The sequence below is a fragment of the Etheostoma spectabile genome, chromosome 21 (genome assembly GCF_008692095.1).
Source record: "Etheostoma spectabile isolate EspeVRDwgs_2016 chromosome 21, UIUC_Espe_1.0, whole genome shotgun sequence".
Taxonomy (NCBI): domain Eukaryota; kingdom Metazoa; phylum Chordata; class Actinopteri; order Perciformes; family Percidae; genus Etheostoma; species Etheostoma spectabile.
Window position 1 is genome coordinate 12,436,991 of NC_045753.1, and position 14,795 is coordinate 12,451,785.

The 14,795-nt window shown below is 40.4% G+C and overlaps 2 protein-coding genes across 6 annotated transcripts in view; both read left to right on the forward strand.

The window, feature by feature from the left end:
• The window catches only part of vps25 (vacuolar protein sorting 25 homolog), a 5,336-nt gene extending 1,451 nt beyond the window's left edge, over nucleotides 1-3,885 (forward strand). Inside the window, exons 2-6 of the mRNA XM_032501777.1 lie at nucleotides 541-686; nucleotides 1,920-1,973; nucleotides 2,077-2,165; nucleotides 2,659-2,734; nucleotides 3,040-3,885. Coding sequence (XP_032357668.1) covers nucleotides 541-686; nucleotides 1,920-1,973; nucleotides 2,077-2,165; nucleotides 2,659-2,734; nucleotides 3,040-3,152 — 478 coding nt within the window. The 3' untranslated portion in view covers nucleotides 3,153-3,885. The remainder of the gene's footprint in view (nucleotides 1-540; nucleotides 687-1,919; nucleotides 1,974-2,076; nucleotides 2,166-2,658; nucleotides 2,735-3,039) is intronic.
• Nucleotides 3,886-5,163: 1,278 nt separating this feature from the next.
• wnk4a (WNK lysine deficient protein kinase 4a) overlaps nucleotides 5,164-14,795 on the forward strand; it is a 44,937-nt gene continuing 35,305 nt past the window's right edge. Inside the window, exons 1-2 of one of the 5 annotated variants that reach the window (XM_032501998.1) lie at nucleotides 5,164-5,378; nucleotides 5,612-6,283. In XM_032501998.1, coding sequence (XP_032357889.1) covers nucleotides 5,645-6,283 — 639 coding nt within the window. In that variant the 5' untranslated portion in view covers nucleotides 5,164-5,378; nucleotides 5,612-5,644. The remainder of the gene's footprint in view (nucleotides 5,379-5,611; nucleotides 6,284-14,795) is intronic. The other 4 variants (XM_032501997.1, XM_032501994.1, XM_032501995.1 and 1 more) reach the window with 4 other exon arrangements.

Consider the following 14,795-nt stretch of genomic DNA (forward strand, 5'->3'; position numbering starts at 1 on the left):
ATATATATATATATATATATATATATATATATAATTCTGTCATAAACAATGTAGAAATAACACAAGGGTCCAGATATTCACACAACACACACACACAGACATGCAGAAAGAATAACAACGTAAAACTGTAAATAGCATATAACATGAACAGGCTGTGACATTAAAGCATTACACATGAGATGAAAGCGTCTCTGTCAGGTTAAATATGTAGGCTTTATTTTTAGGGAAAGCTGGTGCTACACTCAGTGTTCACTAAATTTACAAATAGATTGTACCGTGTCTTGTGTGTGCTTTACTGTTGGCTCTCTGTTTACCGTGTGGTGACATCTGGGTCCGTCCCAGGTTTCTCCCTGAAAGGGAGTTTTCCCTCGCCACTGTCACACTGCTTGCTCTTGGGGGAGTTAGTAGAATTGTCGAGGCTTTGTACATTAGAGAGTGTGGTCTAGACCTACTCTATCTGTAAAGTGTCTCAAGATGACTTTTGTTATGATTTGATACTATAAATTGAATTGAATCTTTTGCTCATCTCTTTGTGGACAGGCTACAGCCCAATGTTGAAACAAGACAGAAACAGCTGGCAGCATGGTGTTCCCTGGCTCTGTCTTATTGCCGGCATCACAAGCTCTACACCCTGGACGTCATGGAGGCTCAAGAAAGCCCCGTGTTCAACAACAAGAAGATAGAACGTATCCTAACTGTCCACCTGTGGATCCAAGATCCTAAAATACCAGTTTCGTATCCATATTGTCTCATGTTTGGAGGATTAACACGGATTGCTAGTTCAGGGTTTATAGGATGCCTCCTTCATTTGGACATACAGCTACACTTTAACCACTGGGTGTTAGTGTTGAAACACATTAAATTCGGGGTTGGTTTTAAATGTTTTTTTTAGTAGAATGCCATCTCAGTAGCTGCTCTCCACTCAGCTGAAGTGGCCCGTGTTGAACTATTCCCTTTATTTTGAGGTTATTTTCTTTATTTTGGTGAATATAAATTTCTCATATCACTGAAGCTATTTTACCCCCATAAGTCAGTTTTCCTGGTGTTACTGGGGTTAAAGGGGAACTCAGATTTTACACATCATCGTCTAAGGGGGATGGGGATCTGGGTGGTGTGGAGTTAGAAAGAAGCGATCTTAGCAGACCCCTGTAGCCTGCTACTCATCTCTGCTTGGGGCTAGCATCTGGAGGCTACATGATCTGCTACCAGCAAAACACATCTGAATCTGATTATTGTTCAAGTTGCATTGTGGGTAATATAGGTTGCAGGTTTTGACAAGGAAGCAGAATGTGTGCATTGAAAGCATGGATCTCTGGTTATTCTGCATCAATTTTGAACCTTTTTAAAAAGAAAAACTTTCCATTTTAAGTTACAGTGTTATTGTATGCAATGCTAAATTGGCAGAGTTCTCTTTCAGGAAAGTTTTTTTGTATTTTGGACATGATGGACTCCTCAGAAGAGGTAATTATCTTCACGCGAGTTTCTGCGCGGGAAAATCACTGGACGACAACAATCTTCTAAACATAGTCGTGCCGCGAAATACAGAGAGAGTTGTGTGGAGCTAATAGTCTTAAATCATTACAATACATTATGCAAGTTTGCCAGATCGGGGAGCGGATTTGTAGTTCAAATGATCTGGACAATATAATGTAATGGACAATTCTGCTTCCAACCTGTAGGGGGACCGAAGCACGAACGTTCTCTAGTGTTTCTTTTAACTAGCTTTGTAGCACCTTATTTGGCAAGGTTTGAATGTAACGGGTGTTCATTAATGTCAAACACTTACGCACTAAAGCTTTAGTTTGCCCATTTATGCTCTGAGAGCAAGATGAGACGTTTTGAAATTCAAACTAGCTTCAAGACATTGATTGTACTCCTGTTCATTTGTTACTTTTTGTTTGCCCTTAACTGAATTCCAGGAAAACTGTCAATGGAAGCAATTCAAGTTGTGTTTGAGGAATTGAGGAAAAAAGGTAAATTTTGTGTCAATGTTGAGATTAAGAGTATAAATGTCATTGTCTCAAATTCATTTCAGCAGTAATAAACATTTGTTATCGTTGTGTCGTCTGACCTTAGGGAACCTTGACTGGTTGGACAAAAACAAGTCTCGGTGTTTAGTCATGTGGAGACGACCAGAGGAATGGGGAAAGTTAATATACCAGTGGGTGAGTCATCACCCTTATGACACATACTGTACAGTGGTTCCGCTATATACATTTAGCAACGGCAACCTGTCCCTGCTTAGATGCTGCCGCTACTGCTTTAGAATTTTAAGACATGCGTGTCGCGATTACATGACTCTAGGTTACAGTCGGCTTTCTGCAATAACCTCATTTCTTAAATGTCATGTAAATGAGACAAGTTTCTGTATCATGATTTTTCCCCAGCTAGATTTCTCCTGGAGAAAGCTGATTTCTTGCCCATGTGTATTCCTAACCGGATTTTTTGTTTCCTTCCATCATGTGCAGTCGTATAGCAATTGTGAGTCGCTTTGGATAAAAGCGTCAGCAAAGTAACACATCTTCTCAATGTCCACATATACTGGAGTTCCCAAAAGAAAAGAATAAAAACTGTCTTAGCTGAATGTGAGAGGAAAACCGTTGTTATTAATTCTGATTTTCTCAGATTGACTATAATTCTGTTCTCTTGTCATTTCAGGTTTCCAAAAACGGGATGGTTAACTCTGTGTTTACACTTTATGAGTTGTCCAATGGGGACGACACAGAAGGTGAAGGTATGGCACCATTTTAAAAATGTTAATATATATGTATAAAATGTTTAAAATGTTAAGATGAATCAGCATCAAAACCATTTTATTTCAGAATGGTTAATGTGTTTAAATGTAGAGAAATGCATGTGGTATCTTTATTTATTTTTCCACTTTTAATTGCCTGATTTGTTTCCTCTCCAAATGTAGTCTTGAAATGATCCAGTCGTGTGTTTCTCATTTGAAGCACCATGTCACTTTGTTTGACTTTATAAATAGTTCATTATTCTTATTGCAGCATCTGACAATATCCGTATCATCTGTTTCTCCAGAGTTCCACGGTTTAGAAGAGTGGATGCTGCTGCGCTCGTTGCAGGCTTTACAAACTGACGGCAAAGCAGAGATTATTACCATGGATGATGGAAAGGGGGTCAAATTCTTCTGAAACGGTGCTGGAATCACACACACACACTATCTGGGAGCCCTCATACTGTACCTCATGGGCAAATTTTTAACATTTAGCTATTTAAGGCTTCACACCTCAATGCCCAGCCCAGAGGATGCCGGTCCTGCAATTGTTGTTGCCTTTTTGGTTTGTTCAAAACCTTTTCTTATTGGAAGAGTACCAATATCATTTCTGGGTGTTTGGGAGAAACAAGCATTTGAGGTGACACTGTGTTTAAAGTAGTCATGGGTAACATTTGTTGCCATATAAACATGCTATGGGCCTTTCAGGGGACTAAATACTATCATGTCTGAATACTCCTAGGGAAAATGTCTCCCCACCAGCTGTAACTTTACACTTTTTACATTGTAAATACAACTAGTTTTATCCCGTTTTCCCTGTTAAAAAATGTCCTCTGTATAATTAGCTCTGGACCTTTTGCTTGGCTGTTGTTACTTTGTTTCAAACAGACATCCCAAAGAAATTCCCAGAATGCAACACCAGGGGGACTGTTTGTTTTCAGAATAAATGTTTCCAGTAGGGGAAGCAACACAGACTCAGACCACCAATCCTGGCTCAAATCATCTGAGTGTAATAATAGTGGACTTCATGTACAGATTGCTGTCGTCCTATCATTGTGCAGTAGCTACTGTGACACTCCTGTTATACTCTGTCTTTATTCAACTTTCTTTTTTTCATATCCTGTAGGAAAATAAATTAGAAGTTTGCTAAATGTGTGTCCTTTTGTCTCTCTAAAATGTCTCGTGTAAACATGAGTGATGACGTTAACCTGACGTGCAGAGTTGCACCGCACTGATGGAGATGTTATGCTCTACTTTCTGCCTGCAGCTGTTCTGAATGGATGGTCCCACTCGCATCATGTGCTAAGTGTGTTCCTGCCCGTGGGCATGATACAGCTCTAGTGAGTTTCTGATAACAGCCAGTGTGTGTGTGTGTGTGTGTGTGCGCACTTGTGGGACAGGTGGGGCCGAGTGTGGCCTTGGCTGATAGAGGTGTCCTGTTTCAGCAGCTGTAACATCTCTTTGCCGTGGAGCCCCCCCTGCAGGTTAGACTCTCACGCTGCATGTTCAACCCCATCCCCTCCCACGCTGCATAGCTCTCTTATTTAGGTTAATCAAGTGAAGACAGGCCGAGAGAAGCCTGTAGTAAAATGACTCATCGGTTGTATTTCAACTCAAAGAAACTAAAGATGTGCAAGTCAATGAGGAACTTGTTAACCCTCATGTTGTCCTCGGGTCAAATTGACCCGTATTCCTATATCTTCTTTTTAATTACCCAACATAACATGAATGATTCAACACAATGCTCTTTGGCAAGTACAAATTTCTAGTTTCATTAATCTCGGGGTGTCTTATTCAGTTTTATAGCATTTGAAAAACAAATTGAAGTGGTTTCCAAATAGTATTGATTAAAAGTTGACATATTCCAGTCTGTGATTATCCATCAACATACATTCCTTTAATTTTAGTCTAAATAATTCCTAATTTCTGTTTTTCTAACTCAAACATTAGGTATAATTTCTTATAAAGGAGGTTTATTGACCATAAATTCCCCCAAAAATGTAAAACTAAAGTTAATAAGTTAGTGTTACGTAGTGTTAAACGTCAAAAAAGTGACACACATTGAAAAAAGCGTCAAAAGTGTTGAATAAAGGGACAAAAATATAAGAAAAGTTAAAAACATCAATAAAAAGCATAGACCTTTCAATTTTGACGGGAAGACAACACAAGGGTTAAAAGAGGCAGTGTTCCGCCACTTACTGCGCACAGTGGGCCAACAAGAAAAGGTAGAAAATAAATATAGATCCTTTGAAACACTGCCCTTCTTTAACATCTTATTCAACTCACAAAACGTCCCAAATTTAGATTCTAAAGATATTACACAGATCGTTTTAGACACCAATTACGCAGTAAATGAAAAGAAAACCTACTGTCATGTTGGGCTTTTAAAGAGTACTAGTTTGCAAACACTACTCCAGTCCTACTGTACTCACTCTGGATAGCGCGTCAAAGCTGCGAGGGGCGGAGATTGGTGCGCGCACTGGCAGCGCACAGGGCGCACAGCCCTCCGGAGCTCTATTGATATAGACAGCGCTGTCCTTTCACCGGAGGTTATGGCTAAGGACCTTGCAAAGAGAAGAGGACAACTCGGCTTATTTGAAAACTATGCGTTTATGTGAACTGTTTTACGCGATGGCTGTGATGAGTAAGTACTTTACGTCTCTTAGTTTTCTGTTTGTTTTTTACATGGGCTACTTAGAAGATATTTCTGAGGTTGAGCTACAGGTAGGCTCGTAAAAGTTCAGAGGTGTGTTTAATCTTGTCGTGTTGGTCACCTGTTATTTTGTGGTCAGCCTTTGTTTAAAGTCACTGACATTAAAGTAGCTTGATACTTAATGTAACGGTACTCTACTGTCCTGATGCCATCTTCACATTTAGGCTCCAAATCAAACAGGATTTGAACCTGCTACAATGTCCCATGCACAGGTTGAGGTACCAGGACGCGGTTTCCCAGGCCTCTCTGTGGATATGACTGACGACTGCTTATACCGGGTCCCATCCGTGCTGAGGACGCACGGTTTGGGCGCACGAAGAAACTCTTATGGGCTGCAAAAGATTAGCATGGACATTGATTCGCCTCTATACAGCGGCGTTCTTTCCAAAGCCTTGTCCTGGTCAGCTGAGAATATCCCTACACTGACCGAGTCCAGAGCAGAAGATGAAAAAACCAACGATTCTCCGCCGTTGCCTTCCCCTGTTTCCAGCCCGGGCACCAGCTCCAACACGCCCCTCAGCAGCCAGGAGCCCGACGCCGGGTCTCGCTCTGGGAACTGGGATCCCGTCCCGAGATCCAGCGCTCAGTACGCCAGCTCAGAGTCTGACAATGAACTTCAAAACAAACCACACAAAACTTTGTCTCGCATCATGTCTGATTCTCAGTGGCAGCAGGAGCAGGAAGAGAAAGAGGACGTGGAGACCAAAGCGGTGGCAACCTCGCCTGATGGGAGATACCTCAAATTCAACATAGAGATCGGAAGGGGATCTTTCAAGACTGTCTATAAAGGACTGGACACGGAGACAACAGTGGAGGTAGCATGGTGTGAGCTACAGGTAGGATGGCTTCTTTATTTCTAATTTCACTGTAGATCAGAACTGTAAAGTTGCCAATTTGGATGTAAAAGTGCAGACATTTAATTTTATTTAAATGAAGAAGAATGGATTTTTATCTGCTGTTTGAATATCTGGATGGTGCTGATAAAATAAATGATAAATCAGGGTTTAATTTGTCTAAACATAGTCAAAAAGGAATTACGTTGAAGTACACCTGATTGCGGTTTTTAGCCAGAGTTTACACTGGACACAGTATATCTGCAGTTTATCTTCCTTTCTCTCACTAAGCAGCAAACCACAGCTACAGAGGCTGATACTTTCCGTGCTTTTTTGCCCCACTCAGCTCTAATCCCCCCCCCCCCACACACACACACACACACACACACACACACCAGAGTTGATGTGAAGCAGCTAATCTACTGATTATTATTCCTTGTTGACCTTGAGTTGGGCCCAGGCCCATCCATGGCAACTCATCCTGTCAGCAGTCAGCTCCGACTGAACCACTCCGCCTGCCATGATCCCCTCTTAATCTCTGTTTTTATTAACAACCAGTGACACCAAGGCCAGCTCTGTGGATGCCTCTCGCCCAAAACTAGAAACAACCGAGTGTCAATAGATCATTTATATTCAGCTCTGATGATCTGCCATCGGTATTTGTGTGTGATAATAGTTCCATTTGTGCTTTGAAATGTTTCCATCCTGTAAAGCAGGACTAAGAAGTCCGAGAGATATAATGTCTGGCTCACATGTAAACATCACAAATTAAATAGAGCAATTGCAGTTTCACACACGTTTCACATTTCTGTCCGTCCAGTCTGATGAAGACCCATAGAGGGGTCAGTAAGTTTGTTTTATGCCACAGTGTTTGGCATGCAGGCACCAGACAGCATGGTGAGCAGCTGTCACTTTTCTCTCTTACATGGTTTGATAGCACAGTGGAGGACTTAAAGATTTAAGTCCACTGTACATTTGGTGTTGTGTGTGTGACGTGCATTGGAATCAGTATCTGGCACTTACGAGAGTCTTCTTAGGTGTGAAGTTGTGCTCAAATTAAACTTTTTGCCACTAATATTGGTCTACATACCCACTTTCAACAAACCCTTTTATTCTGACCACTCCAATCGTAAAGACATTGGAATTTGTTTTAAGACATAAAAGAACCTTCTCACACTGCTCCATAAAAACGATGCACAGAGGTAGTCTTTGTCTTGCATTCGAGCTCTGTCCAGACAGTAAGGGGTTACACAGGGCGAAGTCAATCTGCCCCCGGGGCTCAAGCTCCTGCACCAGCAGGTTGGGACTTCTTTTTCAAGAGCCCACCTGTCAGTTCACAACACAGGTGTCTTGTTCTTCGGGGAAGGTAGAAACTTTGAGAAGCACAGATGTCCTTTTACCTGCACTATTACAACCGTTTCTCGCTCTTTAAGTCAAACACAAGGGGTGGTCGGTTAGTATTTGGGGTGTGACTTCCAAACCATTCCCTTTTGCATTTAACTTTTGTGGAGTGGAATGTGCAACACATTATGTTGTGCCTCTTTGGCCGGGGTCCATATTGGAAACTAGCATGCTATTTCATCTCTTTACTGAAGCCATTAGCCCGTTTAAGCTCCTTAATCGCTCCTAATAAGCTTAAAGGTGGCTATTGTTATTATGGTTAGTGTTGTGATACGTTAACCTCAAAGACACAGACTCAGCTGCAGCCGCTTTTCACCACCCCGTCCTCCCCATGTGCCACTGAATGCTTAACTGAACACAAAAGCTCGCTGTTGGTGGCTAAACACAATCACCTCTCTAATGTTGATGGGGTAGCAGTTGAAGGTGCGTCATTACAAGTCAGGTGGAAATGCCTTAAGCTGTTATGTGTTACAGAGCCTGAGCTGTAATCTGCAGGTAGTTAAGTTCAACTGTTGAGAATGTGAGGGTGGGGGTTCAAGCATTGCTCTGCTTTACCTGATTCCCACTTATACTTAATTAGTCGTAATTTTTACTGAGACACTCAAAGGTGTTCTCCGGTGTGCAGTATATTGTCAGTGTCGTTACAGTGAACACAATTCTGTCAGGGCGGTGTCCACAGTAACCTTTTTGTACCAGAAAAACAAAACGTAAACAATACATTCAGATTCCTTTATGACATGCAACACCAAAACTCTGCCCAAGCCAGTTTAAAAGACAAGCCAAGGCTCATATCATAACCTCTGCCATCTAATATCAAGACAATATTACAAGAGAAAAGTAAGCAGAGCTCCTTTAAACTTATATATACTTTATGTATAAACATATAACATATGAAAGAGCAGTCTTGGGTTTAAACTTTGCTGATATACACTAAATAAAGGGTATAAGTACTTTTCAATTGCATTCTCATATCCCTCACCTAGAATGCTTTGTGGGTATATCCATATACCCACAAAGCATTTACACATTTATATTGCCACCAACACGCGGACATATTGTTATACTCCAATAAAGGGAAAAGATACTGAATATGTTTGCATGAACAATTTATCAGCAAATTTTAGTTTTTGACACATTTACCAGCACCAGCTTCTATGGTGATAAATGACAAAAACACAAGAAATGCCATTACAGCAAATATGTATGAGTTCATTCCAAAACAGTTTTCCAATTAAAAAAAGAACACTGACAGATTTATGATTCAACGGTAAAACATAAATATCAGTATTAGTCTAAGAAATCCAGCATTGGTTGTCATCAATAAAAGATTATTTCCACACCCTTTGGCTTTACAAATCAACCATGGAATCTAATCGTGAAAACAACAGTGTAATAACTTTATTAAGAACATTAGAGGTTTTAAAGACATATTCCCCGTCAATTTAGAGATGTTTCGAAAAGAAGCAAGGCACAAAGAAACCTTCCAGGTGGTAGCTACCAAGCTAACCTTCCCGCACAGGCTCACAGGTGACTCAGGTGCTATATAGGCAACATAAACTTGGCTTTGATGGAAATGTAGAGGTGATAAAAAATGGATGAGCTATTGTATGGTCTCCTCATGCTTCAATTTGATCTGCGCTGAGGCTAAAAGAGTTCACAACCTAATGCATATGCTATATGTTATTGTTATTGCTGCCTGCACAAAACTGCAACACATTTGAAATCATGAGCATTAAACCTCTATCCAGCACACAAGTAACTACACATTGAGCTACTTAGTAGCTGATAGGAAGGTGTGCTCTGTTGCACATGTGTTTTTTGGTGAGCCCCTAAAGGCCTTTTGTTGCGCAATACCTGAACTTATTCAAGGGCAGCTCCCAGCTAGTCTCCAGTCTCCAGTCTGCAGCAGACACTTTTATACTCTCATGTTTCATTTTTAAACCCAAATCAACACACATACATTAATCATGCTCTGTAAACGAGTCAACTTACCATGCTCGACTTCCACCACCCCAGCGGCACGGCCACCTGTATTTACAGCACTATCGGTGTCTATGAGGCCATGCCTAATGCTAGATCGGCATTGGTGCGTCTAAAAAAAAAAAAATACCAATTAGCCAATTCCTTGGATGCATTAATACAGACAGAGAGACAGTTTTTCTATCTTTTGTCTGGATGATTTTTTTAACAAATGGGAACACTTTTTGGTGGTTACCCTTTCCTGCAACACATTAAACTCCACTGCAATTGCACCTACTCTGGGCTGTTATTACTCATGTTGTTAATCAGTGCTGCTTGGTATAGACCAATAGTTTTAATGCAGAGAGGGTTGGCACATTGCTTTTAACTGCAGAATCAAGTCCAGCATACAGAATAAGTTTAAATGTAATGCTGAATGTACAACTAGAGGCAACAGCTGGTCATTTTCACTGTTGTCATTGGTCTTGAATCTCTGGTACTAACTGAAATGTGTCTTGAACATCCAAAGATTTGTGACCTTGTTATTCAAATACAGTAGTTCCTCATTTAAATAACAATGTAGCACCCTTGGAGTGTATAGTTCTGGCTAGGCTGCTTGTGTTTTGACAGCATTTCAAGGAATAGTTTGACATTTTGTAAAATATATAGTGCCTATTTGCTTTCTTGTTGAGAGTTTGATGAGGAGATTAATCGTCTCATGCCTGCCCGCTAAATATGAGAGCCAGCAGTTGGTCATGTTAGCATAAAAGGTCAAACCAAGGAGAAACGGCAAGCTTTGGCTTTTTTTTGTTAAATTTTAAGAAGTGCTTTTTTTGCAGAAAAATGCGCTATATTTCTCAAAGTAAAGAATTGGAAAAGGTATAATTTTACCGTCTGCACTAGTAATTAATGAACTAATTCTCTGTCCTTGTCATCATTCTAGTTCATTTTTGTCTGTCTGTATTAACACTTTGACGACTAAAAGACACAACAATTTAATATTTATTGTAAAAATGTGATTGTTAGTCGGATAAAAGAAGAGATTTGAAGGAGTCACCTTGGGGTTTGAAAACTTGTAATTTATTTTTTTACTATTTTCCAACATTTTCTAGACTAAACAATTGAATCAAACCAAAAAATCAACATATTAACCAATAATAAAAATAATTGTTAGAGAGCTTGACTCTAGTGGGGTAAAAGTCTTAAGGAAACAGAGTTACCTAATGATTGAAGGAAGGAGGAGGAGTTATGATGGTGGAAGATTTGCATCACCCCTGCTGGATAAAAGTTACTCTAGTACAAGTAGGCTTACTGGTCAAAAAGAGCTGGAAGCTGCACTGTTTACGTTTAAGCTCAGAGTTTTCAAGTTTGTGGTTTAATTTAAAGCTGCAAAATTTTATAAACTTAAAAAAGTCTTGGGTTGAGGTGCAAGTTATGAGCTTAAACATCAAAGCCTAAATCTGGTTTCTGTTGCGTCTCTCCTCGTGCTTGCCTGGGCCTCATACTGTCCAAGCCTGGCTATGTAACCTTCATCTGAATGTGGCTAGTGTTCAGTGACACAACACAAGCTGTGGGCTTCCTATCAGTTTGACTGTGGCCAACATCAACAGTGTCTTTCCTCGCAGGGCCTACGCTGCAGCGGGTTCCACCTTATCTGGGCCTGCCAATGTTCTCTGAGGAGAGGTCCAAGACGATAGCCTACTATTACAAATGGCAGCACGTCACTTTGACGCGAGGGCTGTTAGTTTACTTTAGCTCTGCTCAGTCCTGACTGTGTCACACATAAAACATGTACTGTACTAAATGTGCACTCATTTGCTGGCAGGGCTGGGGGTGTTTGGTGTTTTTGTACGTTTCTGTTGGAAACTAAACTTGCTTGTAGGTGTGTTTTTGAGTGTGAAGGTGTTTTTATGCATGTCTTTGCCCCCTCCTACCTAAACCATGCTCGAGGAGGCCACAGCCCTGCTCAGTGACCCTTAACAGGATAGGAGTGTGTGGATGGTACTAACTTAGGGAACCACACCTAGAGGTGTCAAAGAGTTAAAGAATCCGTGTTGCTGAAGGCCATTCCTGTAGTCTTTCAAACTTAAATGCTAGTTTATTTGGTTTATTTAATTTAGTATAACATGTTTTTCCATTATGCTTTTCATTGCATTTACTTTATTAAATTGTATTTAACAATAGTAATCTGCAATGCCTGTCCATATAAAAAGAGTAAGATTTAATATTTGTACAATGTATTATTACTTATAAGAATTGGAACTTATAATACAATAATGTGTTTATAATAGCATCTGTAATTTTTGATTAATAGAAAGCTAACTACAATATCTTAGATAAGCCAGGTGAGTCATTCTACAAACACAGCAAGCTGATTTTCTGTTTGTTTTTCTACATTATGTAAGACCTCGGCAAACATCCAGAATATTCTTTGAAGTCATACCAGAATATGTTAAGATATTAGCGCCTGAAAATGATATTGAGCTTCATCTGCCGCCTATCATAATAATGAAAAAATCCATTATTTGTATCCGTCATCAGTAAAAAGCTTCTCAATGGGAGTTACATGTAACTCTGCCAGCCACAAACTGGGAACACTAAGTGGAAAAAAACAAATTACAAACTGGTTCTCCTCCAACTGCCAGATGTAATAACTGAGCTATTGTACTTTTGCGTGCTCCTGGCAAAGCTTCTGTCTCTGCTGAGTCGCTACTTTTGTTTGGGGGGGTGGGGGGGGGTCCCTCTGTACTGTGGATTGATATTTGCTGTGAGAGATTTTAGCAAGTGGTCCAGATTTGTTTAAAGTTTTCCAGCGCCCAGTAATAGTATATTGGTGACCCATATGTTGCACAATCACTGGCTCTGTATCTTGTTTTTCAAGCTTGTTTTTTGACACCAGGCTTATCCTTTCAATATAACACCAATATTCCTCTAGAACGGGTTGGCAACCTATAATTTAAAAATTTTCTTGTCAGCATTAAGCCTGCCATCATATGTTGAGCTCGCGGAGGCAGTGCTGTTATTTTTCTTTTGCATCGCATTCTGTAAAGAAGGCAACAAGCACTAGCCAATCAGAGGCAGAGGAGGTGGGTTTTTGCACAATGCGGATGGGGAAAAAGTCAATCAAAGTACTGTTAATAACAGTCTGTGCACTTCGGATTGAACATTTCTCAAAAACTCTCTTTCACACTTATTACTAGTGTGCCACTGGTTGAACTAGCATTTGCCAATGGTGGCACACGTGCTTAAGGTTACTCACCCCTGCTCTAGAAGAATCTCTTGTGTTTACTGTAATCACATAGGCTCTGTCATATTTACTCCTTGAATATATGTCCTTGATGCCTATGTCACTTTCCTTTACTGGATCTTTCCCTTAACTCTCAGATTAGCTCCTAACCCTCTGTCTATCAATGTGTATCCAAACTATTCTTCATAAAGATGATTCCTTACACCAGGGGTTCCCAAAACTTTCAGCCCACAACCCCCAAATTAACAGTGCAAGTGACTTGCGACCCCCCCACTATAAACGTATATAAACATTGCTCGCAACCGCGCACGCACTATAGGCGTGAAAATCAAAAGAGCTGTCCCCTTTTTAGTTATTTGCTTGGTTTTACTTTAAATTTAGCCACTAGTTTCATCATGTGTTAAAATCCTGGCTAACATATGCTATTTCTAATCATTTTTAAATTTTTGCTTTATTTCTGGAAACCAACTTGCGACCCCCCCTCTCTGGCTAGCGACCCCCCTGTGGGTCCCGACCCCCACTTTGGGAATCGCTGCCTTACACACTTAAAGTCCTCGGAGCAGTAGTCTTTCAGGTTACAGCCTGCCACACTGTGCAAGGTGGGTTTAAAACAAATCTGGCCCAATCTGTGTCAGATAGAACAATATGAATTTAGTGTTTATTCTGTACACTGTAAAATATTATATTTTTACTGACTTTATTTCCTTTTTATTATATTGCCCCGCATGCTTATACAACTAATTCAATAACATTTATTTTAATCTTACCCCGGCGCATTCATAGCTATTTTTATTAACATGCAGCATCCGTTCAGTAAACCAATAAATTAGGAAAGAAATATTTTAGAATCACACTTTCAACATCACGTCCGGTTTGTACATGTTGCAGTCACATTTTACATTCCAGACAGCTCAATCTCAAATTTTGACGTCCCTGGACTTGTCCAGGTGCCAGTGACGGCACCAGGACAACTGTTCAGGGTTGATGATAGGGCTGCAACTATCACTAGTACTTTCATTTCCCATTAAATCTGCCAATTGATTGAACTGTCCAACAAATGATCAGAAAATAGTGCCAAATGTTCACCAGAATTGTTTGACCAACAACCAAAAACCCAAACATACTCTGAGTACAGTGATTTAATACAGAGAAAAACAGCAAATCCCCATATGTCAGTTTGTATAATTGAGTTTTTTAACTCATTAATTGGTTATCAAAATCATTTCTTTTCCCTGTCCATTGATTCATCTAGTTGACTTATTGACAAGTTGATGACTGTCTGGTTTCTCTTGCGAGTGTCTATTGCAGATGGACAGCCCAATATTGTGCATTGTATAGAGGGGGAAATATCGGCTGTACACTTTGGAAATGCCTCTTCTCTCCACGGTGTTTTTAGTATTGACAGTGTGTGACTGTACAGCCATTCCTTCAGAGGAAAACATGTGGTCCCCCTGCAGTTTGGGCCCTGGAGAGACACAAGTCCTGCTTCCTAAACAAACCAAAGACCTAAAGTTGTAAAAGCTGTAATGGCTCTGAGGCTATGGTTGGTTAGGGAAAAGAGTGCCCCCCGGGGTCACCTCCGGTCATTTCTGAACTGACCATGTGTGTCAGAGCATGCAGGACGGAGGTGCCAGAGGTGTAAATGTGCTCTAAGTTGCAATATGAGTCCTGGGATGAATTGGTGTACAGAAAGGGCTCGACCTGTTTGAGGTCCAGCAAGTTGCAATAAAAATGACATCAAAAAACACTGTAAAGTGTTTTCTCCGTCAACAGAAAACGTCAATTAATCTTAGTTCACATTTATTTTCTTCCTCTGTGGGTTTCTAAAGTAATTTTGACTCTTAAGTGGGCAGCCAGTCGAGGATTCATAAATCTTTAATTATGTTGCCTTCCTGTGACAAGGGCACG